This window comes from Talpa europaea, assembly GCF_964194135.1.
Source record: "Talpa europaea genome assembly, chromosome: 14".
NCBI lineage: Eukaryota > Metazoa > Chordata > Mammalia > Eulipotyphla > Talpidae > Talpa > Talpa europaea.
In genome coordinates, this window is record NC_140082.1 from 2,239,664 (window position 1) to 2,265,594 (window position 25,931).

Sequence of the window (25,931 nt, forward strand, 5' to 3'; positions counted from 1 at the left end):
TCTTGTATAAATAAATTAATCTTTAGAAAAAAAAAGAAAGAAAGGGTTAGGGCCTCCCTGGTAGTGCAGGGATTAAATCTCAGTGCTATCAGATTATCTCCAGACACTGAGGCCTGAGATCAATCCCCTGCCAGGGAGTGACCCACAGGGTGCAGCAGACCTCTCCTGACTCCCGTTGCTCCCCTCAGCAGTGGGTTTCAGTCAGTCTGCTTGTTGTGTCCTCCACTCTGTCTCAGGTGGATCCTCTCACACACACACATACCCCCATCTCTGGCCTGTACCCTAGCTCTTGTATGCATAAATAAATAAATCTTTAAATTTTTTTTATTTTGAAATAATTATAGACTCACAAAAAGTCACAAAAGTAAGATAATGAATCTTAAATATCTATTATCAAAGTCAGGAAACTGAGCTTGCATTGCTTTGTTTTTTGTTTTCTAATTTCAATTGTGGTAATGCATAAAATTATTTTATCACAATTTGCAATTATCTTTGTGAGATTATTTCTATCTATTGCACTTGTATGGTGGAAACTATATGGTATTGTGCTACTATATCCCTCCTCTCAACTCCCCTTCAGTTGGCAGGTCCAAATAGGCCCTGCTTGGAGTATTTATGCCAAGAAAATCAGCAAATGCTACAAATCAGGATTAAGTCTTTACCAGCCGCCTGTCCACTTACCCTCAGTAGAAAATCACGTGAGCCCTGGGCTTTACAAGGGGATGAGGCAAATAAGTGGGGACTGATCTCTCGCAGTTGCTTAGAAATTTATCTTCTTTTTTAAAAGTAAACTTTGCTTAAGGTTTATAGTTTTTCTTTATTAATTACATTTTTCCTTACATCATTATAGTCCCCACAGTTCTCTTGCCTCCATATCACTACAGTCCCCCCGTCCATTCCTCCCCTGTTTTGCCCTCCCCCCTCCCCCTTCTTTGCTGTATGCCTCAGCTCTGTGGTCATAAAGTAAACTTTTTAGTTGAAGCATAACATGCAAAGAGAAAAATACACAGATCATAAAGTGCCTTTCTGACTTTTCACAAACTAAAACCAGCACGAAGGTTTTTTCCTTCAGCACGCAGAAGGAGAAACTGGGAACAGGGAACATTATCAGCAAATCCTCCCTTTTTCCTCTCTTGACATCCCCCTTCAAAATGTGAGGGGTTCATTTTGCTTGTTTTTGAGCTTTTTGTAAATGAGATCACACAGAATGATCTTTTGTGATCGGTTTCTTTCCCTCAGCTTCATATACATATTCTATATGCATATATATGTTGTATATATTCTCTATGTATAGATATTCTATATGCTTTATAGAATGCTCTTTCTATCTTCTGGAAAGAATCCTTTGGTACATAAAATTTTAGAAGAAAATATAGGACGATGGATTGTACAACATTGCCTACGTAATAATTTAAAAATACTCACACTTTATTTAAATACACATATTTGAAGAAGAAATTGTCGATCATTACCACCCTAAGCAATAAAACAGATTGGTATGCTGATAATTATACTCGCTCTATGTCCATTAAAATGAATATATAATTTTCAAAGCACATTCTCACGTATGCTGCCTAAATCCTCTCGTGTACCAGCTGTGTGGTGAGGGGTTATGCTTTTCAGGGGACAAGGGAAACTTATGAAAATTCAATCACTCTTTTCATTCACTTATTCATTCAACAACTAATTATTTACCTACTCTGCCAAGGATTGTTCATGGCTCCTCTAAAATTCTAAATCCTAGTGCCTTAACCCTTTTTTGTGATAGAATTTAAATGTTTGCCCTTAGTGAGGTAATGCTTTTAACAAAAAGGAAAATGCAATGCAACGTCACTATTCTATTCACAGTGTAATTACAGGATTTAGAAAATACATTATTTCTGGATGAGCTATGATAATGTGAGGTGGTCAGGAGAGCTTAAAGCTGCCAACAGGTCCTTCCTCTGCTCATTTCCCCTTGGTGGCCTCTGGAGTTGACAGTCACCACAAGGGGTCCCCAGTTATTCAGAGACCCCAGCACCACCACCACCACCTGGCGAGGGTGGTGGGTGGGGTGAGGGGTGCGTAGTCTTTGGTTTGCACAGGTTGCTTTCATCACAAGGTCAAGAGTTCCAGAGAGTGTTTCTGCCTTCACCTGCAGATCATTCAAAACGTGGTGTGTGTGGGGTGGGGGTGGGGGGGCACAACATCCTCATGAATTGCATATTATTACCAGAGTAAAAAGTACCAAAAGACATCCATGTTGGGGGGGAAATCTAACAAAGATGCTGGATTAGAAAAAGCACCCCCCCCCACCGCCCCCAGTTCCTAAGGCCATATCCCTTGAGCGAATTCAAAAGTGAAAGTTGTCAAACATTTGGTAAGAACCAAGTCCCTGAGGTTGCCCTGTGGACTTTGAAGGGAGGACAGGCCGTACCTGCCTGCGGGGCCCTGAGAGTCAGCAGCTGGAGGCACCTGCGCCTCCTGGACATCCAGGCAACCAAGCCCCATGCTTTTTTAAAAATCACATTTAAAAAATCACAAATAAAAAATAAGTGGTGAGAAAATGTTTTCATTAAAATACATTTTACATAGTCAATAAATGAAGCCGTCTACTGGATGCTTCTTTTCCTTCTTCCTCCTGCTGCCAGCAGGGACCTGCACTGCCGACCCACTGCACAGGAAGGCAGGTGTCCTGGGGACGTCACAATGGGCAGCTGGGCCAAAACAGGAGGAAGAGGTTTGTATGAGGGGCGGGGTGACTTTTCTTTTTAAAGGAATCTCATACCTTTTTTTTAAAAAAAAGATTTATTTATTTACGCACACAAGAGCTGGGGTACAGGCCAGAGGTGGTGGAGGTGAGAGGATCCACCTGAGACAGAGTGGGGAGCAGAAGAGGCAGATTGCCTGAAACACTGCTGAGGGGAGTCTGCTGTGCCACGTGGGTTGCTCCCTGGCCGGGGATCGAACTCGTGCTGCAGAGGCTGCCAACAGCCTCATAGGTTGTGTCTCAACCCCTTGCGCCGCCAGGGAGGCCCCGGGGTGACACCTTAACAAAGAACTGCTTCCCGGCCCAGACCAGCGCTGCTCCGGGTGCACCTGCAGAAGCTGAGGCAAAAACGCGCGAGAACGTCGGGCAGCGGCTCAAGGGCGGCCTCGCGAGCTGGGGACCCCAGGCCCCGCCCCACAGCGTCGGGCCCGCCCACCCCGCCTTAGCCCCGCCCCGTGTTCGCACACGGCCCCGCCCCTCGGGCCCGGTACTTCCTGATCTCGCGAGAGCGCAGCCCGGAAGTCTCCCGGCAGGAGCGAGTGGTTTGGGAGCCCACGTGGGCTGGGTTTCGGGGTGCGCTGCTGGTGCCTGCCTGCCGGGCCCTGGTGCCATGGGGAAGCTGCGCCGGCGGTATAACGTCAGGGGGCGCCAGCAGGCGGCCCCCGGCCCCTCGAAGGGCCCCCCCGAGCCGCCCCCCGTGCGACTGGAACTAGAGGGTGAGGCGTCCCGGACGGGGGCCGGGTGTCGGGGGAGGGGTCAGCGGCCTCGCGGCCCCGGCCGGGCACTGGGGCCGGGGGGCCTTCGGCACTGTGTCCCCCTTGACGAGAGTGGGGGGACCGGGGAGAACCCCCTCTCGGGCGGCCGGCCCGGAGGAGGGGCGACAATGACACGCTGCTTGTAATTGTCTGGGACACGACCCTGGATTTCTGTCCTTAGGCCCCAGCCCTCCTGTAATAGTGTGGACATGTGGGGGCAGTTCCACCCGTTTCCATGTCTTGGTCAGCTGCAGGCTGCTTGACATTTCTGCTCAGTGCTGCCCTGGTAATAGGAGCGCCTACTGTGTGCCTGGCACCATTCTAGGAGACATAACAGGACATTTCAAAAACAACCTCTGTCCTGCTCAGCTTAGATGCGCCTGGGAGAAAACAAGCAAAGATAAATGTGTTAAACACATAAAACAAATGTTGTGTGACTATAAGGAAATACTAAGGAGTTGAAGCAGGTCAGCATGGGATGGGCTGCGGGTTCCATGGAAATATGGGACGGTCACACTGGGGAAGCATGTATTTGAGTTAAGACCTGAAGGTGCTCGGAATGACTGATTGGAGGTAAGAGAAAAAGTGGGGGCCCTTGTGAGTTACACAGGCTTTGGGGGGATTTATGGCAGAGTTGGGATGCCGCTGGATTTATGTTTTAATGGCATCACTGTTGCTGCTGTGTTGGGGAAAGCAATGGATGGCAAAAGTAGAACCGGGATCACTTAAGAGGCTGCTTAGTACACTAATTTGGACAAGAGCTGAAGTCTAGATCAGGGAGGTCTCAGTGGAGGTGAGAAGTGGTTGGATTCAGAACATGTTTTGGAGATGGAGCTGATAGGATTTGGTGGCTGGCTGCACAAGAACAAGGAGATATCAAGAGTGACTCTCAAGCCAGCTCAACCCCTGAGGAAAGTAGGGGCAGTCAGTTTTGGGGGAGACCCAGAGCTTGGTTTGGGAGTTGGTTGGAGATCCAAGTAGAGGGGACAGGCATATCTCCTCCCACACACCCCAGGGAAACACTATTGGGTGTCTCCCGGTCTGAAATTACTCTGGTTACTTGTGATCTATACTTCCCTCCTCCCCCACCCAGACTATCATGAAGGTGGCCCTTGGGGGCTCCAGAGGCTCACAGTGGGTGGCCACCCCAGAGGACTCAGCAATAAGGTGGCTGCTCTCCGTGATCTGCGGACCCTGGATCAGGCTAGAATGTCTTTCCAGATGAGGCCACGCTGAAAGGAGTCGATGCGAGCAATGCGCTGGTGCTGCCGGGGAAGAAGAAGAAGAAGACCAAAGCCCCCCCCTTGTCCAAGAAGGAGAAGAAGCCTCTGACCAAGAAAGAGCGGAAAGTGCTGCAGAAAATCTTAGAACAGAAGGAGAAAAAGAGCCAGGTACGCACTCAGTCCAGCTCCCCAGGGTGGGGAGAGCTGGACAGTCTCTTCCCCAACCCCTTGCCCTCTGGGTCTCTGTAGCAGGATTCTCCAGTGCAACTTTCTGGAACTTAGGGCATGTTCTGTGTCTACACAATCCAGAACAGTAGCCACTTCACCTGTGGCTGTCACGCACATGAAATGTAACCATGTGACTCAGGCCTTGGTTTTTAAGTATGATTTAGTTTTAATGAATTTAAATCCAAATACCCACGGGTAACCAGGGGCTCCAAAACCTTGAGCCCCTCCTGGGGCCGGCTGCCTGGGCCTTCGTCAGTCTGCAGGGGGCCCAGGTTTAGTGGGGCCCAATGTGTGTTAATGAGGGAATCACCCGTCAATGTGCTTGCTTTGTTTCCCCGAACATTTTATGTTTATTTTAACCTGGTAAATTTCAGTCTTTTTTCCTTAAATATTTTCAGGGAAAGGGTGTTGTAATGTAAAATTCAAACACAGAAGTGTGGCTAAGAGGGTAGTGAACTCCTGTCCCTGTCACCACTTCCAAGAATGACCACCCTGGTCGCCTGGGGTCCCCACCACTGGTCCCTTCTTCCCCTGGGACCGAGTCCAGGTCACCTGTCAAAGTATTAGTTTTCTGAGGCTGCCCCAACAAATGACCACGAGCTGGGTGACTTAAAACATCAAAATTGATTCTCTGGCACTTCTGGGTGTCTGAAATCAGATGAGGCCATGTTCCAGAAGTCTGAAATCAAAGTATGGCCAGAGCACACTCCTTCAGGAGGCTCCAGTGGAGCCCCTCCTGCCTCTTCCCACTCCTGGTACCCCGGGCATCCCTCCCATGCCAACCTCCACACCACAGAGCCGTTGCCTCTGTGTCTTTTACCTTACTGCACCTGCGAAAGCCTGTCTCCAAGCAGGGTCACACGTTCTGGAACGTGGACAAACCTGTTGGGGACTGTCATTCAACCCACTGCACGAGCATTTCGTCCCTAAATCGGTAGACGAGGACTGTTTTTAAATAACCACAATACTGTTAGCACACCTAGACTTTTTGAAAATATCGAATATCCTGTAAATGGTCAAATTTCCAGTAGTTTCATGGGTAGACCCCACCCCATCTCTTTTTTCCCCTGTGTAATTTGTTGAAGAAATTGGATTGTCTCATAGTTTCCCAGAGTCTGGACTTTTAAGAATTTTCTTTCTGTGGTGCAGTTCAATTCATTCCTTTGTCCTCTGAATTGCCTGTGAATTAGAACTTGGATCTGGGGCAGTGATTTTCAACTGGGGTGGGTGTACCCCCACCCCCACCCCAGGGGAGTATTCGGCCATGCCTGGGGACATCTGTAGTCGTGACGACTTGGGGGCCCTACAAGCAGCTCATGGGCTGAAGCAGCCAACAATGCCCCACAGCAGATTGTCCAGCTTTAATTGTTGGGGTTCAGAGCCTGAGAAAGCCAGACCCAGAGGCCTCATGGGCTCCCCACTTGACCCCCTGGCAAGGTCATGATGGGGCTGTGGCGTTCACAGGAGGCAGCCTGGCCTGCGGCCCTCACCCAGGGAGAACCACCTCCGATGCGTGTGCCCTTCGTATACATTCTGTGCGGTGCTCTGCCCCACTGTTCTCTGCCTGGCTCTCTTCTCTTGCCTGTTGTGAACCCATTGCTCACCCCCATATGCTGCTCCTCAAGCTGTTTAGGGACCACGTCCCATCAGGCATGGAGCTGCCCCCAGCCCAGGTAACAGTGGCTGGGAGGGTCACAGTACACCCCTGGGCCCTGCTGTGTGCCTTCAGTGGTCTGTGTGGATGGGCATCTGGGCAGTCAGCAGTCTGCAGCGCTGCTTACCCAACCTTGACTCCGTGGGGTCGGAAGCCACCCCACGCCCTCCGTGTCTTGGCAGAAGAACACTGCTGCAGTGCAGCTTCACTGTAGAAAGGTGGCGGTGTTAGCAGTGCTGAGACCTGATGCAGTGTCACTGCCCTTCCGGGGAAGGCGTCTTGATGCCGAGTGTGACACTTGTCTTCCTCCCCAGCGAGCAGAGATGCTACAGAAATTGAGCGAAGTCCAGGTTTCGGACGATGAGATGAAGCTCTTCTATACCACGTCCAGACTGGGCACCGGGCACCGCATGTACCACTCCAGAGCGTGAGTCCACCGACCTCCTGCCCAGACTTCATTGCCCCGGTGGCCAGGATTGGCGGGAGCAGCTGAGTTTGGGTCAGGGAAGGCATCGCCCTTGGGGCCGTGGGAGCAAACCAGCGCCAGTGGCAGCTTCCAACAGCAGAAATGTAACCTCATGGCTCTCGAGTCAGGGCATCTGCTGGGCTGGCCCCTCCTCGTCCTGGTGCTCGCCAGCCATCCCAGGTGTCCCTGGCTTGCAGACCTTCATCCGAGTGTCCCTGCCTTCCGGGGCCCTCTCCTTTCTGTCGAGGGCTCTGCTTGCTCTTCCCAGGAGACCAGTCACTGGTCCTCACCTGCAAAGACCTACTTCATTGAAGGGCACGTTCCGAGTCCCCAGCAGACATGACTTTGGGGGAGATGCTATTCAGTAATAGCCAACTTATAAGAATTAGGAAAAATCACGTTAAAATCCAGGTTCCCTCCTGGTCTTGACTGGTTAAACTATCTGGCCCTTAGGTGGAGCCTCTATGCCCCTGCCCCCACGGCCTCCACCCTGCTCTTCAACTCAGCCTGGTCTCCTCGTACAGTGAACCCAGGCTGGTGCCTATAAGCATTTACTATGCATTTAATGACTCCTTACGGGTTCTCTAATCCCTAGGGATGCAACAGTTTGCAAAAATTAAATCCCTTCCCTTAAGAAACCTAGTTCTGGGGCTTCCCTGGTGGCTCAGGGCTTACAGTCTCAGCGCTATCAAGCTATCACCAGCCGCTGTGGCCTGAGCTCGATCCCCGGCCAGGGAGCTGACCCACACGGTGCAGCCGACCTCTCCTGTCTCGCCCTCTGCTCCCCACTTTGTCTCTGGTGACTCCTCTTACCGCTCCCCTGCACCTCTGGCCTACACCCCAGTTCTTCTATGCACAAATAAATAAAAAATCTTTAAAATAAGGAAGAAACTTTAAGGGGCCTTGCTTGATAGTCAAACAAAAAACTTAGATATTTAGGGCTGGCGAGCTGTAAGTGGAAAATAAAGCAGGGTAAGAGAATGGAGAGCGTCCAGAGAGGGGTTTCAGGCTGCGCAGTCAGGGAAGGTCTCCCTGAAGGGTGACATTCAAGTCATGTGGGAAGCAGGGACAGCGTGTGCAAAGGCCCTGGGGTAGGAGTGGGCGTGGCCTCTGAGTCCCAGCCTCTGACCATTGTTGAGCAGGGTGGGGTCTGCTGGCCCAGCCGGACTCCATTCCTGATGCCTCGCTCTCCCAGCAGGAGGTCCCACGAAGTCATAGCCCAGGATCCAGAGAGGATCAGCAGCCTCAGTGGGGCCCACCGGAAGCGCTGTCGTCAGGATTCAGAGGAGGAAGAGGAGTCTGATTGCTCGGTGGAGTCTGAACTTGAGGATGAGTCCCCAGGCGTCGAGCCAGAGGAGGCTGGTGCAGGCACAGTAGTGGCAGGTGTGCCTCCAGAGGCCACCGGCGAGAGCCCAGTGCCCAGCACTCAGCCAGCTCCATCTGGGACCCCTGCTGTTCCTTCAGCCGCTCCGGAAGCATCTTCCACCCTGGCCAGGCCCCCTGCAAAGCCCGCCATCTTCGTCCCTGTGAACCGCTCCCCTGAGATGCAGGTTTGCCACTGGGGTGCTTGTGATGAGGGTGAGCGTTGAAACAGGGATGTGAGTGGCTCCTCTTTAAATGAAAAAATAGAAACTGTCAGCTCATCGTCCCAGATAAGGGTAAAGATCATTCATAAGGTTGTCGCTGGAGCTGTGGGGACACGCAGGGCAAGCTCGTCTCCTGACTGCCACAGTGTGCACTGGCCCTTGCCCTGAGGTCACTTCCCCGTGACGCCATAGCCCAGGCCCCAGGCCAGTGCAGGGATGGGGCTCCGCTCCACCAGGCCTGGCATCCACCGCTCCGAGATTCTCCCACGGAGGCCTGCCTGGAGGAGGTGTCGCTGCACTGTGTCCCTGGCTTTGTGCCTTTTTTCCTTCTGCAGTTTTGCTTTTTTGTCAGTCACCTTGATGGGCCTGAGCTTTGTCCGTGCTGCCGCCTGGAGCCGAGGTCCATTTTTTGTTTTTTTTTCACTGCCTCAGGGAAGAAACTGTTGTTGCGGGCATCGGGTTGTGTTAGTGTCTTAGTGCATCCCTGCCCCTCCCCTGGCTCGTATTCGGGGGTTCCTCCGGGCAGCATTTGCCTACTCCTACTCCTGGTCGTGGCCAGCTGCGGGCCGTGAGGCGAAGGGCGTATTTTTCATCCTAACAATGAAAAAGATAGTGTGAAAACAACTTTAAGGACGAGCGTGTCGCGTGTGCACAGCGAGAGCAGCATTTTGTGAGGCTCCTCCTGCAGTGTGTACAGACTCACATGCGCAAAGCGTGCCGCTTTCCCGGGCAGGATGGGCGCTCTGGGAGCTGCTGCTGAGGGGCAGGGCCTCGCCAGGGTTCATGGGTGTGGACACCCCGCGCCCATGGGGAGTTCCCACGTCTCCAGGCCCCTCTGCACCCCCAGCTGTCCCCGAGGACACTGCTGTCACCTGTAAACCAGGCCCCCCCTGCCTAGTCTTGCTTGGTGTGAGTAGGCTCCCCTTACCCGCTTTGCCCCTGTAGAGGGGCACCTCCCTCCCTGTTCTCTGAGCACCAGTTCCTTCTCTTGCCAGGAAGAGCGACTGAAGCTCCCAATTCTCTCTGAAGAGCAAGTGATCATGGAGGCGGTGGCCGAGCACCCCGTAGTCATCGTGTGTGGGGAGACCGGCAGTGGGAAGACCACGCAGGTGCCCCAGTTTCTCTATGAAGCAGGCTACAGCAGGTGAGGGCTGGCGTGGGGCGCACTGCGGGTCCCTCGGGTGGAGGTGTGGGCCCAGGTCTTTTCGAACGCGGTCCTGGTGCAGCCCTCCCATGTCGCGTGGCTTTGGGTGAGTGGTGTGGCATCTCTGGGCTGTGAGGCGGGGAAGTTGAGGCATGGCGCGGTCAGGGGTGACAGTAGTGACTGTGCTGAGTGCCCCCTTCAGTCCCCATGTGCGGAACTAGGGGTTTACTGGGGTGCCGGTGTCCCCCTGTTGGTGTGTTTTTTTTTTAAATATTTACACATACAAGAGCTGGGGTACAGGCAAGAGATGTTGGGGGGAGGTGAGAGGATTCACCAGTACAAAGCGGGGAGCAGAACAGGGAGACAGAATGAAATCCACTGCTGAGGGGAGCAGCGGGGAGACAGGAGAGGTCTGCTTCGCCATGTGGGTTGCTTCCTGGCTGGCCGGGAATCGAACTCATGCTGGGAGGCTGCGGATTGCTTCATAGTGCGGTGCTTAACTCCTTGCACCACCAGGGAGGTCCCCCCATTGGCGATTTTGATCCCTGTGTCCCCCAGGACAGCCCTGGTTTCCCCTCTTGCTGTTCAGTGACGCAGGGGCGCCTGGCCTGCCACCTTACCCGGGCAATGGCTGCCTCTGTGCGGGGCGCCCCGACCTGGAACCCCAGCTGACGCATTGCGTTCTCTCTCCCCCAGCGGGGACAGCATCATTGGCATCACGGAGCCCCGCCGAGTCGCCGCCGTGGCCATGTCCCAGCGAGTGGCCAAGGAGATGAACTTGTCTCAACGGTGAGGCTTCTGCGTCATGGGCGGGGCTCGGGCGGGGCTGCTGGGCTGTCCAGGGGGAGTGGAACAGCGCGGTGTCCGCACCCCCTCAGGGTCACATCACAGGGGGCCGAAGGGCAGACAGCCCTTCCCGGTTGGGGGCCCGGACAGAGCAGCAGGTGGTCAGTGACCAGTCCATAGCGTCACCCAGATCCTCTGAGCCTTGGGGTTCCCAGAGGAAAAGGCTCTCCTGGCAACAAGGCTGCAGCGATCATGGATGACCGGGAACAAATCGGGCGGCCGTGGCCGGACCATTGCGCTCGGGTCTGGCGGGGCCAGGAGCACGTGCACTGTGGTCTGAGCCCAGAGTGAGAGGCTGCTCTGTTCGTCTGTCCCTGCTGCCATCAGGGATTTGTGAGCAGCGCCTGCGTGGGCCAGGCCGTCCATGCTCTGGGATACGTGGTGGTGAGCGCAACAGGAGGCACCTGTGCGTGGCCCCCGTGGCTGACGTGTAGTCTGGGAGGCTCGATCTGTGTGCACGTTGAGGGGACAAGGTGCCCCTGCTCCCCTTTCTGGCTGCAGCCACCACTGCATGTTTCCTGTGTGTCCTGGAGGCTTCTCTGCACAACCACGTGTCCATGCTCTTCCTTGGCTGACTCTTCAAGTGGCGGCGTGACGTCCCTCCTCTGTGTCTGTCCCGCCCCAGTTACTAGTGGATGTTGGAAATAAGAGCGTGAGAGAGGCCGTGCTTTGCTTCTGCGCGTTTCTTCACTTATCGTGACAGTTTCAAGCACACACAGGAGTGGCAAGGCTCACACGGTGCGCCCCACGTACCCATGCTGGCGTCTTGGTCATGGTCGAGGCCTGGCCAGCCTCCCTCCTCTGCAACACACCCAACCCCTCATTCAGAGGCAGGTGCCAGAGGCCGTGTCACCGCACCTGCAGTTCGCACTGCAGCTCTGAAACAGCACTTCTGTTAAGATAAAGTTTCCTTGGCGCACGATCGCAGTAGCCTCCTCGTGTCCGTGACTCCAGGCTGGCTCGGCTGTCCCTAGCTGTCTCCTAATCAGCCTTGGCACTTGGCTTGCTGCCCCTGGCCGTCGTCCTTGTGTGCCTGCCTGCCCTGCTTAGCAGTTGGAGGCTGGGGTTCTGGAGCAGGAGAGCAGGTGGGGCAGGCGTCTGGCCCTCAGAGGAGTCGGGGTGCCCTGCTCTCGGGCCACCTGCCCGGTGGGGCCAGGCTTCCCTTGCTGCCCCTCCCCGGGAACAACCCTGGATGCAGCCCTGCGGCTGCCTCTGGAGGCCTGGCCCGCCCTGAGCCCAGCCTGTCCCTGCAGGGTTGTCTCCTACCAGATCCGCTACGAAGGAAATGTGACGGAAGAGACCAGAATCAAGTTCATGACTGATGGTGTGTTGCTCAAGGAAATCCAGAAGGTTGGTTGCTCGTCTTGTCTCTGGGCAAGGTCTGGGCTTGTGGGACCAGGAGCGAGGCCGACGCCCTGGATGCGAGCAAATGTCCGTAGGTGCCAGTGGTCGGCCAGGGTATCGTGGTGCTGCTGTGTGACCTCGGCCGGTTGCTTAACCTCTCTGAACCCTTCTGCAGTCTGGTGCAGGTTGCACATAACTGTTTTGAAACAAGTTGTATGCAGCTTGAGGCCGGCGAGCACAATGCCTGGGGGTGCTCCTTCGCCGGGAGCTTGTTTTCATCACGACTGGTGTGTGAGCCCCACGCTTCCTCCTCACTGGCCACCTGCTATGGTTTTGGCCCCTTTCTGTGCAACCTGTGCTGGCTGACCCCCCTGGATCCCCACCCATTGCAAGTTTCCTTCTCCTGCCCGCCTCTCCTTCCTCAGAGGAAGAGTGAGAGCTCAGCTCTAGGGAGTAGTTGCTGCCTCTTGCTCTGGCACCTTCGCCCGGGCCCCATGCTGTGTGCTTTGCGGTTGTCAGTGAAACTGCACCCTGACCCGTGAGGTGGGCGCTGTTGGCCCTGTGTTATACATGACCCTGAGCCGGGGGGAGGTCAGACACCTGGTGCCCCAGGACCTATTCCAGCTACCCAGGGGGTTGCTGGGGTGAGAATTTGAGGGGACAGAGTGACCCTGGGTGGCTCAAGAGGGGCTGGCGGGCCTCACCCTCCAACCACCCCAGGACTTCCTGCTGCTGAAGTACTCGGTGGTGATCATCGACGAGGCCCACGAGCGCAGCGTGTACACCGACATCCTCATCGGACTCCTGTCCCGCATCGTGTGTCTGCGGGCGAAGGTGGGCGTGCGTGGGGGTCGGGCGCCCCCACATCCAAGGGCCCGGCTGTTGGGAGCATGGACTCCCGGGCCCCAGGCCCAGGTGGGTCCACCCCACAGCGCGCCTGGGCCCTGTGCCTGCCGTTAGCACTGGGTGGGCCCAGGCCCCGCCTGCCTGCCTCCGTCCTCGTGCAGAGCCTGACCCGGGGGTTTTCCGGGCTCCCTTTACAAGCAGAACCTGCTGCCCACTCGCCCTTTCCAGAGAGCTCCAGCCAGAAAGGGGGCTGAGGGGCGGGGCTCGAGGGGAACCCAGGTCACCACCTCCCACCCCACAGAGACAGCTGCCGCTGAAGCTGCTCATCATGTCGGCCACGCTGCGGGTGGAGGACTTCACCCAGAACCAGCGGCTCTTCGCCCAGCCGCCCCCCGTCATCAAGGTAACGCCCCGCCCAAGGGCCAGGATGGGGCGGCCAGGACAGGGCGAGGGATCACTGAGGGAGGGAAGGATCATGGAGGGCTCCCTGCCGGAAAGTCGGGAGAGGGGAGGGGCGCGCCTGGGCTCACGCCCCCCAACCTGTGCCTCCCCCACAGGTCGAGTCCCGGCAGTTCCCGGTGACGGTGCATTTTAACAAGCGGACACCCCTGGAAGACTACAGCAGCGAGTGCTTCCGGAAGGTCTGCAAGATCCACCGCCTGCTGCCGGCAGGTCAGGCCCCGGCCGGGACACCGGGCTTCCCCGTCGAGCCTGGGCACGTGCGGGTGGCGTCCCTTGGCCTGTCTCCTGGGGGCCCCAGCCTCGGCTCTGCCCGGTTCCCGGGTGTGCGGGTGCCTGACCTGCTCCACTCTGGCCGCCTCCAGGGTTTCGTCCCTGGGCCCCTCCCGTCCTGCTTCCTCTCCCTGCTTTCCCGTCGCTGTTCAGACACCTCCTTCGGCGACACGGGGCTCCCCGTTGTCCCCCTCAGCCCTTCAGCCGTCTGTCTGCTTCCTGGCGGGGGCTTCTCTGCTGTGAGCGAGCCATGAGGGGTCGGACAGCTCACGGCCCTGTGTCTGGCTCCCTCAGCACCGTGTCCCTGGGGTCACCACGTGGGTGCAGGTGGCCGGCGTCATGCCTGTTCTGGTGGCCTGTCCCGTGGCCTGAACAGGCCCATCCTGCTCCCCCGACGCCCGTGGGTGGACCCGTGGTGACTAGGGCCGCTGTGAGCACAGCCTGCAGGTTCTCTAGGGGTCCCCTGCCTGTTGTTCATTCCCAGGAATGGACCTGCTGGCCAGGGGGTAACTGTCTAGTTCCGGGGGTGGTGTCCCAGGCCTGGGGTGGCCGCTGTCACCCTCTGTCTTGCTGTCCTGTCCGGCTGTCCTGCCATCTGGCTCGTGGCGGGGCTTGGCGGTGGATGGTGCAAATGCCGCTCGCTGAGCACCTGGAGGGGTAACACAGCCCTTCCTCTTGGCAGGCGGCATCCTGGTGTTCCTGACAGGGCAGGCGGAGGTGCACGCACTGTGCCGCAGGCTGCGGAGAGCCTTCCCACACGCCAGGGCCCGGCTGCCAGGTACCACGCAGGCCTCCCCCTGGAGTCCTCCCCAGAGGTGGCCGGGGGTGGGGTTCAACCCTGGGCCTTGGCAACTTCCCCGGTCTGCTCCTGGGCCTGCCCTCCTGTCCCCGGTGAAGGGTCACCCATGATGAAGGACAGCCCATGACGCCATCCTCCTGACCTGTGCATCTCCTCCCAGAGAAGGACGAGCAGAAGGACTCAGCCGAGGGGATGCGCAAGTTTAAGAAGTCGAGGACGCGGGCCAAGAAGGTGCAGGCGGCGGTAGGTGGGCCGTGGGAGAGTCAGCCCCGGGGCGCCTCGTGCGTTTTAGCTTCAATGAGATCAAGTTAAGGTTCAGTCCCCCGGTGACGTCAGACATTTCTCAGGTGCCCCGTGGCCATCTGGGGCTGCTGGTGGCAGCAGGGACGTTCCTGCCATGGGGGTTCCGTTGTGCGGCTGCTTCAGGGCCTTGGGGTGGGTTGGAATTTGAAACAGTCAAGGTTCCTGAAGCCGCGGGCTGGGGGAATCTTCTGGAAGCACCTGCAGGGATTTCCTGGGAGGAGACAGATGGGGGCACAGATCCTCTTGGTTCTTGCTGAAGGACTGGTGCGTGGGCAGGGCGGGGCAGGCCGGTCTCGGGGCCTGCTTGCCCACAGCGTCTGCGTGAGGCGTGAGGTATGGACCCTTTTCCCGCGTGATGATGGCCGGGCCGTGGTCAGCGTTCTTTAGTGTGGGCGGTCCCCCGGGGCAGCTCTGGGACTGTCACCGCGTTAACCCTGGTAGTTAGATGAGGGGATGGGACTGTGTGTCTGGAGCTGGTGCTGGGGTGTGGACGCAGAGGGCCTGTGCCTCTGTCCTTGATACCCCTGTCCTGGATGCTGGTCTCCACCTGCAGCCCTGCCCCTCACGTCTTGTTTCCCTAGACATTGCCCCATATCAGTTTGGACAGTTACTCGGTGCTGCCAGTGGGCGAAGAGGACAGGGAGGCGGAAATGGATGAGGAGGAGGCCCTGGGCTCCGACCTGGATCTGGACCTGGGGGACGACGGGGCAGACGGAGGTGGGACCCGGCAGGGCCTCCGCACGCATGTGCCTGCGGGTCCTGAGTCAGCACTGCGCTGCGTCCCCGCTGTGCGCCAGGCCCTCGTGCAGGCCTAGACTGTTGCCCACCCTCGCAGGCTCCTGGTCAGGGAGTGTGCCCCACCGTCCTGCTCCTGCGGGGTGGGGGCCAGAGAGCTGGGTGTCTGGCCGTGTGCCTCCCGCCTTTTCCCGAGCCCCTGCGCAGTGTGGACCTGGCTTTCAGTATTTGTGGTGTTGTCTGCAATGGGGGTGACCACCCACCCCACAGACTCACCACCAGCAGGGAGGGTTCCCCTGAGCTTGCTCACCCAAGCTTGCCCCCAAATAGAGATGGGCCCTGGGCCGGACTTCCCGGGAGGAGAAGCCTGGAGGGCATCCGACCAGGGTCAGGACAGTAGGTGGGGAGCCTTGGCTCTGCCGCTGGTTGTGCTGGTCCTGTGGATGGAACCCCTGGCAGACGGCCAGGTGGCGCAGAGTCCTCTGATAGGAGTGGGGGCTGCCAGTGCTGATCCCTGCCCCTGAGCGTTTGGGGTGCCAGCAGCCTCTGCTTCCTTGCAGGTGAGCAGCTGGATGCCTCGCTCCCCCTGCACGTGCTCCCCCTCTACTCCTTGCTGGCGCCTGAGAAGCAGGCACAGGTGACGGCTAGTGGGGTGGGTCCTGGGGTGCGGGGTGGGCAGGCCGTGGCCGTCTTACCCAGGAGCTGTTTGATCTCCAACCCCAGAGTTTTAGGAAAGTACTGGGGCCTCCCGCTTGGAAAATGGACTTGCTGCCCTGCTTGGGACACGGCGGCGGGGGCCAGGAGTGGGCAGCTGGCCTTGCCCACCCGTCTGCTTCCCAGTGGGGACCTTGCCTGACCTCGCTCCCGCACCTCTGCCCCTGAATTCTCACCTGACGCTCGTGCTTCCTTGCTGCCAGGTCTTCAAGCCTCCCCCAGAGGGGACTCGGCTGTGCGTGGTGGCCACCAACGTGGCCGAGACGTCCCTCACCATCCCGGGCATCAAGTACGTGGTGGACTGCGGGAAGGTCAAGAAGCGCTTCTACGACCGTGTCACCGGCGTGTCGTCCTTCCGCATCACCTGGGTCTCCCAGGCCTCGGCTGATCAGCGTGCAGGCCGTGCCGGCCGCACAGAGCCCGGCCACTGCTACAGGTGGGCCCAGCTTCCTCCTCAGGGGCCTTGGGCCTGTGTCCACTGTGTCCTCTGCACTCGGCTTCCAGACCTCACCTGTGGCCAGGCCCCGCTCTTGGCTCGCTGGTTTTCTGTCAGCAACCATGGGAAGATGGCATCCCCGTGCCGGGAAGTTCCCCACTCTCAGGAGCAGTCGCGCGGGTGTGTTGTGATCCCGGGGTCCTGCGGCTCCGCTCGCACTCGAGCCCCTGGCAGTTCGCATCCAGTCTGGCCTCTTGCTCGGGGTTGTGTTTGGGGTGCGTTGTGGTGTGGCCTGGCTCAGCACCTCGCTCCCCTTCAGGCCGAGCCCTGTGCCGTCACCGTGTGAGGGGACCACAGTCCTCCCGCGGGCAGGCACTCGGCGGCGTCCCTGTGCCCCTCGTGAGCAGTGCCGCCGTGGACGTCCCCGGCAAGCGCGTCCTCAAGTGTCGGAACCTCTGGGTCATCACGGGCCCCTGCGTGTCACCCGCGGGGAGACCGAGTCTTCTCCGCAGCGACTGCAGCGTGTCGCGTGGCCAGGGTCGCGTTTCTCCAGCCGCTTCACGCCTGTTACTTTTCTTTTTTGAAGTCGTGGCCTCTTTGCGGGGGCAGGTGGCGCGTCCACTGGGCGAGGGCAGGGAGCACCGTTGCTGGGTCCTGGCCTTCCGTGGGAGCTGTGGGGAATGTCTGTTCCCGCCTTCTCCTTGCCTTTAGTCGGGTTGTCTCGATGTAAGAAATTTCTTTTTTTTTAAGATTGATTTATCTATGCAGGAGCCGGGGTGCAGGCCAGATGTGTGGGTGGGTGAGGATCCACCAGAGGCAGAGTGGGGAGCAGAACAGGCGGATCTACTGAAATCCACTGCGGAGGGGAGCAGCGGGGAGTCAGGAGAGGTCTGCTGTGCCATGTGGGTAGCTCCCTGGCCGGGGTTTGAACTCGTGCTGCAGTGGCTGCTGATAGCTTCATAGTGCTGAGGACCCACAATACAAAAATTCTTTATACATTTGGGAAAATAGATCTTTGTCAGATGTGCCATGGGCAAATGTTTTTTCTCAGTCTGTGCCCTGTTGTTTTTTATGGCTTTGTAACTCATTTTCCTAATGTTGCTCAAAATTGCCAAAAAAGGAAAACTGAGAAAACTGGAAAGGAAGAGCTAGTTAACATTTGCCCTGGCTGTGTGCCAGGCCTTGCTCCAGGTGGTGCCTGCCCTTCACTTTGGTCAGTCCTCGCCCCGGCGAGCAGCTGTGGCATCAGCCCCCGCACGGGGGAGGCGGCCGTGCCCGCTGTGCCGAGCAGGACTCCCTGGTGTCTGTGCTCTGCCACCAGCGCTGAGCACACTGCTCTCTGCCAGGCTCTACTCCTCGGCGGTTTTCGGAGACTTCGAGCAGTTTCCTCCTCCTGAGATCACCCGGAGGCCCGTGGAAGACTTGATCCTGCAGATGAAAGCTCTCAACATCGAAAAGGTCTGTGCGGCCCCGGTCCTGCCCCACCCCGCTGGGCTCCTGTGTCCTGTCTGCCTGCTGGGCTCCTAGGGCTGCGCCCAGGACCCCTGCCCAGCAGCCTGGCTCCGAAAGGACATTATAGTGGCCAAAGCCCCTCAGTCACCCAGGGTCCCGCTTGCCAGCGCTGCACCCCTGGAGCACCCAGGATGGCTGCCTGGGCCAGAAGTCAGGCTCGCTGAGGCCCTCCCACCAGGCCTCGGGATGGGGGTGCTGGCAGTGCCCTCAAGCCCACGTCTCCCTCTGAGGTGGCCCACCTGTCGCCTGCTCCAGGAGGGTTGGTCCTAGGCACATGGAGACTCCACACCCAGCGACAACCACCCCACGAGCAGCCACTCCCGCCGCGCCTTCTGGGCCCCGGCAGCCACCAGTCCACTTGGCATGCATTTGTCTTTCCGGGCACTTCACGCTTACGGAGTTGCGCTGCGCCCTGCAGGTCCAGCTGCTCTCAGCATCGTGTGCCCAGGCTCAGTGTGGGAGCAGGGACCAGGGCGCCACTCCTTCATGCCGGGTCCCGGTCCCTCGTGGGGCACCAGCTGCGTGCGTGATCCGTGGTGCAGCCTGCGTGCTTGAGCTCTTGCTGTCCGCTGTCTCTTCTCCGGGGCCGTCGTCCCTGTCCCCCCTTGTCCGGCCACGTTTGCTCCATTTACTCTGGCAGAGCCCCATCCTCCTGCCAGGCTGGCCTGTGGTCACGGTCTCCTCCGTGTGGGACTCACGCCCTCCCGTCTTCCAGGTCATCAACTTCCCCTTCCCGACCCCTCCCTCCGTGGAGGCCCTCATTGCTGCCGAGGAGCTGCTGGTGGCGCTGGGTGCCCTGCAGATGCCCCCACGACCAGACCGGTGGGTCGGGCAGGGCGGAGGTGGGGGTGGAGAGCCAATCCCTTCCCCGGGCACCGCAGTCCTGGGCTGACGCCACCTCCTGGACCCCCGTGCTCCAGGGTGAAGCAGCTGCAGAAGTCCCGGCTGAGCAGCCCCATCACCGCACTGGGCAGGACCATGGCCACCTTCCCTGTGGCGCCACGCTACGCCAAGATGCTGGCACTGAGCCGGCAGCACGGCTGCCTGCCCTACGCCATCACCATCGTGGCCGCCATGACTGTCCGGGAGCTGTTCGAGGAGCTGGACAGGTAGAGTCGGGCTGGACACTCATGGGCCTGGCCTGGGGGAGCCACCTGAGTCCTGCAGAGTCTGTGTGCTGGACCCCCCCCCAACCGTCTTTCCTGCCCCCAGACCCCTTGTCGGTGGCCCTCACCCTCGGAGCTCCCTTGGCTCCGCCGGGCCTGCTGGTACATGATTGTTCTGCCTCCAGCGCGTCGTCGCTTTCTTCCCCCGCGTCCTCCTGTGCGAGGACTGCGCCACGTTGTGTCGTCCTGACTAATGTCGCTCTGCGTGAGCCGCACCACAGAGCCCTGTCTTTGGGGACCCCGGCCGCCCTGACGGCACCCGCTCTGGGGAGCCCGTCTGCCTACGTCGCCCTCCACCCGTCCTGAGCGCGCAGCTTAGCGGGGCATCCCCCTCCCCTCCTAGGGGCGTGCTAGGGCGTTACTGCGGCGCGGGGGTCAGCTCACACGGACTCCAGGTGCTGCCCAGCCTGACGTCGTGCGCCAGCTCACCGTCCCTGCCTGGGCGCCTGGGCCACGGTTGAGCCACGTCTCCATGCTGCCCTGGGGCTCGGGCTGGCCTGAGGTGGCGCGAGTGCGCTCTGGCACAGGAGGGTTGCTCTGCGCGGCCCGTGGGGTCGGAGCTGCGAGGTCTGGCGGTGCGGGCGCTCAGTGGGGACACCGTGATGGCACATGTCCTCAGCCCACTGCTTTCTCCCTGACTGCGTCTCAGCTTTGGGGATTAGAAAGCGCGTCCACACCCCTGGGGCCTCGCGGCAGCCGGGCAGGGCAGTAACCGGGGTCCGTCCATTGCAGGCCGGCCGCCAGCGACCAGGAGCTCGCCCAGCTGAAGGGCCGGCGCGCCCGGGTGGCCCAGATGAAGAGGGTCTGGGCAGGGCCGGGCGCGTCCCTGAAGCTCGGGGACATCATGGTGCTGCTAGGTGCGTGCCGGGCGGGCCCCCCGGGAGGGCACGTGGGGGCAGAGGTGAGTGTTCCTCTCCGCCCCCAGGTGCCGTGGGGGCCTGCGAGTACGCCGGCTGCTCGCCCCAGTTCTGCGAGGCCAACGGGCTGCGGTACAAGGCCATGCTGGAGATCCGGAGACTGCGCGGCCAGCTCACCACCGCGGGTAAGCCCCCCAGCCCCCACCCCTTCCCTCCCCCCACACACACCCCCACCCTACTGCCCTGGCCCCCGGGTGCCTGCAGAGACCCTGACTCGCTGCCCCCTTCTGGTTCAACTGGTCTTGAGCTGCATCTCGTCACGGTCCTCCCGGTCCCTCCGGCCTCTGTCTGCAGCTCCCGTGGGCCTGTCGGGGCAGAGACGGCAGGTGTGGTCACGGCGCTCCTGCCAGCCTGCCTGGGCCTGGCTGTCGCCAGGCCTGTCCCTTGTCACCCGCGGCCCCTGCCTCATCCTGGGGCTCCCGTGCTTCCGGGTTGGGGGGCGGCGTGGCGTGGTCCCTGCTTCCCTCCGGTGCTCTGAGCTGGCTTCTTTGTCCCTGACTGAGGCCGCGTGAGAGCGGGATGAGCCGGGGATCCCAGTAGGTGCCGGGCGACGGCCCCTCGTGTCCTGTCCCCAGCACCCGCCCTCCCGATTTCTCCTCCTCTCTCTTTAATCTCTCCTGGATGTTTTGTGGGGAGGCAGAGGAGCTTTACATGCAAGCATTGGAACAGAAGGTTCCGTCTTTCCCGCCTTCCTTCTGGCCCTGCGCCTCCCCTCTGGCTTTCTGCCGCCCGCCCCCCAAGGCAGCTGTGTCCAGCGTCCCTCCAAGCGGTCCCAGAGCTCAGCCTCCCCTCTATGGAGATGGCACCCCGCCCCGGATTTCACACAGGGCCTGACATGCCTAGCTTTCCTGCCAGCAGCGGTCCCAGGAATATGGGAATATGTTCTTACCTCCTTAGAGGCCCTGACACTTCCTGGGTCCCTCTGGGGTGGCTGCTCCAGGCAGAGGGTGCTGGGATCTGCGCCAGGCCCAGTGCCCCGCGGCTTGCTGCTGTCCCCGACACACGGCGTTAGTGTGTCCCTGTCCTGTGCTGCTGTCCCGGCCCTGGGCCCGGCCTCCAGACCAGCCACAGCACATTGGTCGGCCCCACGCTGGACCACTGCACCCTGGGAGCGGCGGCCACGCACCCTGGCCTGCTCCCCCAGTGAGAGGAGCCCAGCAGCAGCAGGGGTCCCTCCTGCATTGCCTGCCGCGGCACGCAGCTCCCCTTCAGGCCTCTGCTGGCTGGGAAGGCAGTTAGTTGGTGCTTTACCATCAGCTTTCTGCGCGGGAGCAGGGACAGGGTGGGCTTTCCAGAAGTCCTGGCCAGCAGCCCCGTCCTTGCACCACAGGCCCGACCTGAGTCCCTTGTCCACCCTGGGAGCGTGTGGGTGGCCACCTCTTGGCAGCATGCCCTGTCGCCCATGGAGGAGGGGGGTCTACTGGGGAGAGGCCCCGGCAGCAGGAGCCTGAGGCCGCAGCTCACCGAGCGTGGCAAGGGCTTTCTGGAAGGTGGGGACGGAGCCAGCCCCCCAGCCGGCACAGCCGCCACCATCCTCACGCTTGGCTGTCCCCGCAGTCAACGCCGTGTGCCCAGAGGCTGGGCTCTTCGTGGACCCCAAGATGCAGCCGCCTTCTGAGAGCCAGGTGACCTACCTGCGGCAGATTGTGACAGCCGGCCTGGGCGACCATCTGGCCCGCAGGGTCCAGAGCGAGGAGCTGCTGGACGAAAAGTGGAGGAATGCCTACAAGGTTGGACACTGGCGGGGTGGGGGTCTGGCTGGCTTTGGGCCCTGGGCTCCTCTCCCCAACCTCCCCCTGTTGTCATCTGTCCCACTGGCCTGGGCGCGGGGCACCTCAGGACACCAGCCTGGGGACAGGCAGCAGGGTTCCTGGGGAGCTGTTGGGCCTGCCTGCCCGGGACCGGGGCGGGGTGTACAGAGCACAACTTCTGGGGGCACCAGCTCTGCCCCAGCTGTGCTCGGATGTGAGTCGCACAGTCCCAGCCCTTCTCGGCGCGTCCCCAGGACAGGGCCGCTCGTCACAGCTTTGCTGGGCGTTCCATCACCCGGGAAGAAAACCACCTATTTCCCCCCATCGCCTGCCCCTTGAGTCCACTCTGTCCTCGCCGATCTCAGATCTCCTTCTGTGAACCGGCCAGTGTCTGACTGTCACTCAGCGTCACATGTCTGGGGTTCACGGGCCAGGTGCTGCCCCCGCCCCCGTCCTGCACGCTGCCCAGCGACCGCCCAGACGCTCTGTGCACGGCCGAGGGGGCTGACTTCTCCTGTGCTGCGCCTCCCTCCACAGACGCCGCTCCTCGATGACCCCGTCTTCATCCACCCCAGCTCCGTCCTTTTCAGAGAGCTCCCCGAGTTTGTGGTCTACCAGGAAATCGTGGAGACCACCAAGATGTACATGAAAGGTAGCAGCGTGGCCGGGTGCGGGGTGTCGCTGCCTGGGACCTGGGGGAGCCTGAGGCCCCTGGTGGTGGCGCACCCCCTGACGCCCAGACCTTCTCCCTGGTCCCAGGCCTCTCGGCCGTGGAGATCCAGTGGATCCCGGTGCTGCTGCCTTCTTACTGCCAGTTCGAGAAGCCCCTAGAGGAGCCCCCGCCCATCTATTGCCCCGAGAAGGGGCGGGTGCTGTGCCACCGGCCCAGCGTCTTCTGTGAGTTGGATTCCTGCGGCCTTGGGCCCTGCAGACGCCCGTCCTCTGGCCTAGGCTTGCGTGTGTGTGAGTGTGTGCGTGCATGTGTGTGTCCATGCGGCGGCTCTGCCCCTTCAGTGGGCCTCGGGGGCTCCATCCCTGCGCCGCTCACTGCCTCTTGCCCTCAGACCGCGTCGGCTGGCCCCTCCCCGCGGCCCAGGTGGACTTTCCAGAGGGCATCGATCGCTACAAACACTTTGCCCGGTTCCTGCTGGAAGGACAGGTGGGTGGCGGCCAGTGGCTCCCTTTGGCCCCTCCTCTCAGACATGGGGTTCGCAGGGAGCCTGAGACCCTCCTCTGTTCCTCAGGTCTTCCGCAGGCTGGCTGCCTTCCAGGGCTGCTTGCTGTCCAGGCCCAGCACCATGCTCAAGACGTGGGCCAGGTACTGCCCCGGGCGCCGTGGGCGGGCAGGTGTGAGGGTGGTGCTAGTGTCCCGGGGCCACCGATGGAAAGACCGACCTTGTGACTTCAGACCACAGAAAGTTACTCTCTGACAGTCCTGGAGGCCAGAGGTTCAAGGCCAAGGTGTGGGCAGGGCCATCTCCCTCTGAAGGCTCCTGCTGGCCGTGGCCGCTTCAGGCGCCGTCCACGTAAGGGTACATCTGAGGTGGTTTGGGGGTACACTGTCAACTCCAGAAAGCTGCTAGGTGTCGACAGAAGGCAGCCACACACCTGAGCCCTGAGGTTACTCCAGCGAGAAAGGCCCACCCCCAGAACCTGCCTCCACCTGTCCCCACCCCGCCTTTGTCACCTTTCTGCCGTGACCCAGCCCCACAGAGACGCCTCCCCTTTGAGGCTAGTGCCCTGGCTGGTACAGAGGCCTGAGGCAGGCACCAGACCAGCACCCTCACACTGCCCCTCACCCCACCCCTGTGGATGGTCACATCTGCTCTGCCCGAAATCAGGCATGACCCTGGACCCCGTTCAGGCCCAGGGAAACCCCCAAACGGAGTAGCTAGTATGGTTGGCGGTGGTGACAGGGCCCTGCAGGGCCAAAGCAGGACACTGGGGATGTGGCGTCAGGTGGGGCTGGTCAGGGAGAGCCAGAGGCGAGGTGGGCAGACATTGAGGAAGGCTCCAGAAGGAGTATGCAGCATGTGCCAGGGCTGCCTGTGTGCAAGGTGCCCAGGGAGCAGAGGCAAGAAGACAGTGCAGATGGAGGGAGACTTTTTGCCCCAGGCCTGCAGTGGCCAGTGCTGAACAGCCTGAGGCCCCAAGACCTTGGTCCCCTGCAGGCTACAGCCCAGGACGGAGAGTCTCCTGAGAGCCCTGGTAGCCGAGAAGGCTGACAACCAAGATGCCATGCTGGCTGCCTGGAAGAAAAACCCCAAATGTGAGTTGACCAAGATGCCTCCATGGCCGAGGGGGTGGGAGTGACGGGCCCACCGGTCACCCAGGGCTGGTGGAAGGATCTGCTCTGCAGCCGCTGGCGGCCAGGTCAGCCACCACCACCGCCTCTCCCCAGACCTGCTGGCTGAGTACTGCGAGTGGCTTCCCCAAGCCATGCACGCCGACGTCCAGAAAGCCTGGCCCCCCACTTCCGACCGCTGACCCCTGGCCTGCTGGCCGAGTGCTGCGAGTGGACCCCCAAGGCCGGGCACGCTGACATCGGAAAAGCCTCGTCCCACCGCTGAGCGCTGATGGGGCTGGCCGCAGGGCTGGGACTGCTCCCAGGGGGCTGGCCAGCCTGGGACGCTCCTTACCTCAGCCCCGCAGCTGCCCGCCCCCTGGCGGTGGCTCTCGGTGTGACCGTAGTACCGGACGGCGATTGCCTGGTGGTGTGGACGTTAGTCCTGCAGGGTGGCACGGCCTTGGGCTCAGTGGCCAGAGCAGGAAGGGTCCTGCCTCTGCACCACTTTGTTCAGGGGAAGGGTGGCCAGGGGTGGCGTGTCCCCGACGTGGTCGGCTGCCTCACACCCTGCGTGGGCTCTGCCGGACATGCCCACACAGCCTTCCCGTGGACCGCGAGCCCACGCCCTGAGGACCCGACCCTTCCCTGCCTCTTCCCCCAGTGTGAGGGAGGAAGGTAGAGGACGTGGGGGGTCCCCAGGTGAGCAGGAGGAACAGACTTGCAGGCCCTAGATTCCCCCGTCACGGCCTCTCGCGGCTGCAGCCTTTGGCAGGGGCAGGGTGATTGGGGCTGTGAGGTAAAGTACCCTCCACCCAGGTCGTCTTGCCTGATGGACGCGCAGGTGGCACCGCGGCCCAGGGCTGGGGCTGGGCAGCAGGGCTCCCCCCGGGCCAGCTGCCCTGCTCTCCGGCGCCTGTGGCGGCCTCGCTGGGTGTTCTGCCGCCCAGGCTGCTTCGGGACTCGGCAGCTGCCCTTTTCCCCGTCCGTCCTTGAGGCCAGGCCCTTCTCGCCCCTCACCCTCCCTGGACCTTAGCCCTCCAGTGCCTTCAAGGTGAGACCCCCGTGGCCACAGACCGCACGGCAATAGGCGAAAGTGGGGGGTCATTCCCCCTCCGAAATCTGGGCTCCAGCCTCTCCGGGAAACCAGGCCGGCCTCACCGGTGCTGGCTGCTGTGCGGAGGGAGGAGCCGCAGCCCACCCCCGCCCACCTTCCTGTCAGCTGCGGGGAGGAAACTACCTGGGCAGGGTTTCGACCTTGGGGTTTTTTGTTTTTGTTTTTGAGATACCGTTGACCTGTACAGATCTCATCACTCTGAAGTGTACAGTCAGTGGCGTGTGGGTGTGTGTTTGTGAGAGGGAGCTAGAGACACAGTGGGTAACTTATCCCTAATTCCAGAGCATTTTCATGACGAAAGAAACCTGGGCCCCGTCAGCAGTCAGCCCCAGCCCCAACCAGCTGCCGGCCTCCCCGGGGCTGTCACTCGCCTCTAGAGCTGGCACAGCACCCGCTCCTGAGTCTGGCTCCTTGGGGGAGGCGCCCATGAGCGCGCCGCTCCTCTTCCCGGCCGCTCCTCTTCCCCACTGTTGGCCACAGCACACCTTGCTCACCTACACGCCTGCTGCTGGTCGCGATCGTTTCTGCCTTTCACCTGTGGTGAATGCAGCCTTTATCGCCCATTTCATCAGGTTCCTCATCTCCCTGAGCTTGTGAGGGTTCTGGAAACACCCGTCAGGTGAC

At 60.1% G+C, this 25,931-nt stretch overlaps 1 protein-coding gene across 1 annotated transcript; it reads left to right on the forward strand.

The window, feature by feature from the left end:
* Positions 1 to 3,236: 3,236 nt before the first annotated feature.
* On the forward strand, positions 3,237 to 24,393 carry DHX37 (DEAH-box helicase 37; the record flags this gene model as incomplete). The annotated part of the gene is made up of 27 exons (XM_084253913.1): positions 3,237 to 3,465; positions 4,726 to 4,895; positions 6,924 to 7,036; positions 8,274 to 8,625; positions 9,657 to 9,805; positions 10,502 to 10,594; positions 11,905 to 12,001; positions 12,716 to 12,829; positions 13,143 to 13,244; positions 13,399 to 13,513; positions 14,256 to 14,351; positions 14,533 to 14,615; positions 15,257 to 15,392; positions 15,971 to 16,047; positions 16,328 to 16,560; positions 17,907 to 18,018; positions 18,788 to 18,894; positions 18,993 to 19,181; positions 19,971 to 20,095; positions 20,164 to 20,280; positions 21,713 to 21,885; positions 22,444 to 22,558; positions 22,666 to 22,803; positions 22,971 to 23,065; positions 23,151 to 23,224; positions 24,078 to 24,175; positions 24,308 to 24,393. Exons 1-27 carry the CDS (start codon positions 3,360 to 3,362, stop codon positions 24,391 to 24,393), a joined length of 3,465 nt encoding a protein of 1,154 aa, XP_084110039.1. The 5' UTR covers positions 3,237 to 3,359.
* Between the last annotated feature and the right edge of the window lie 1,538 nt (positions 24,394 to 25,931).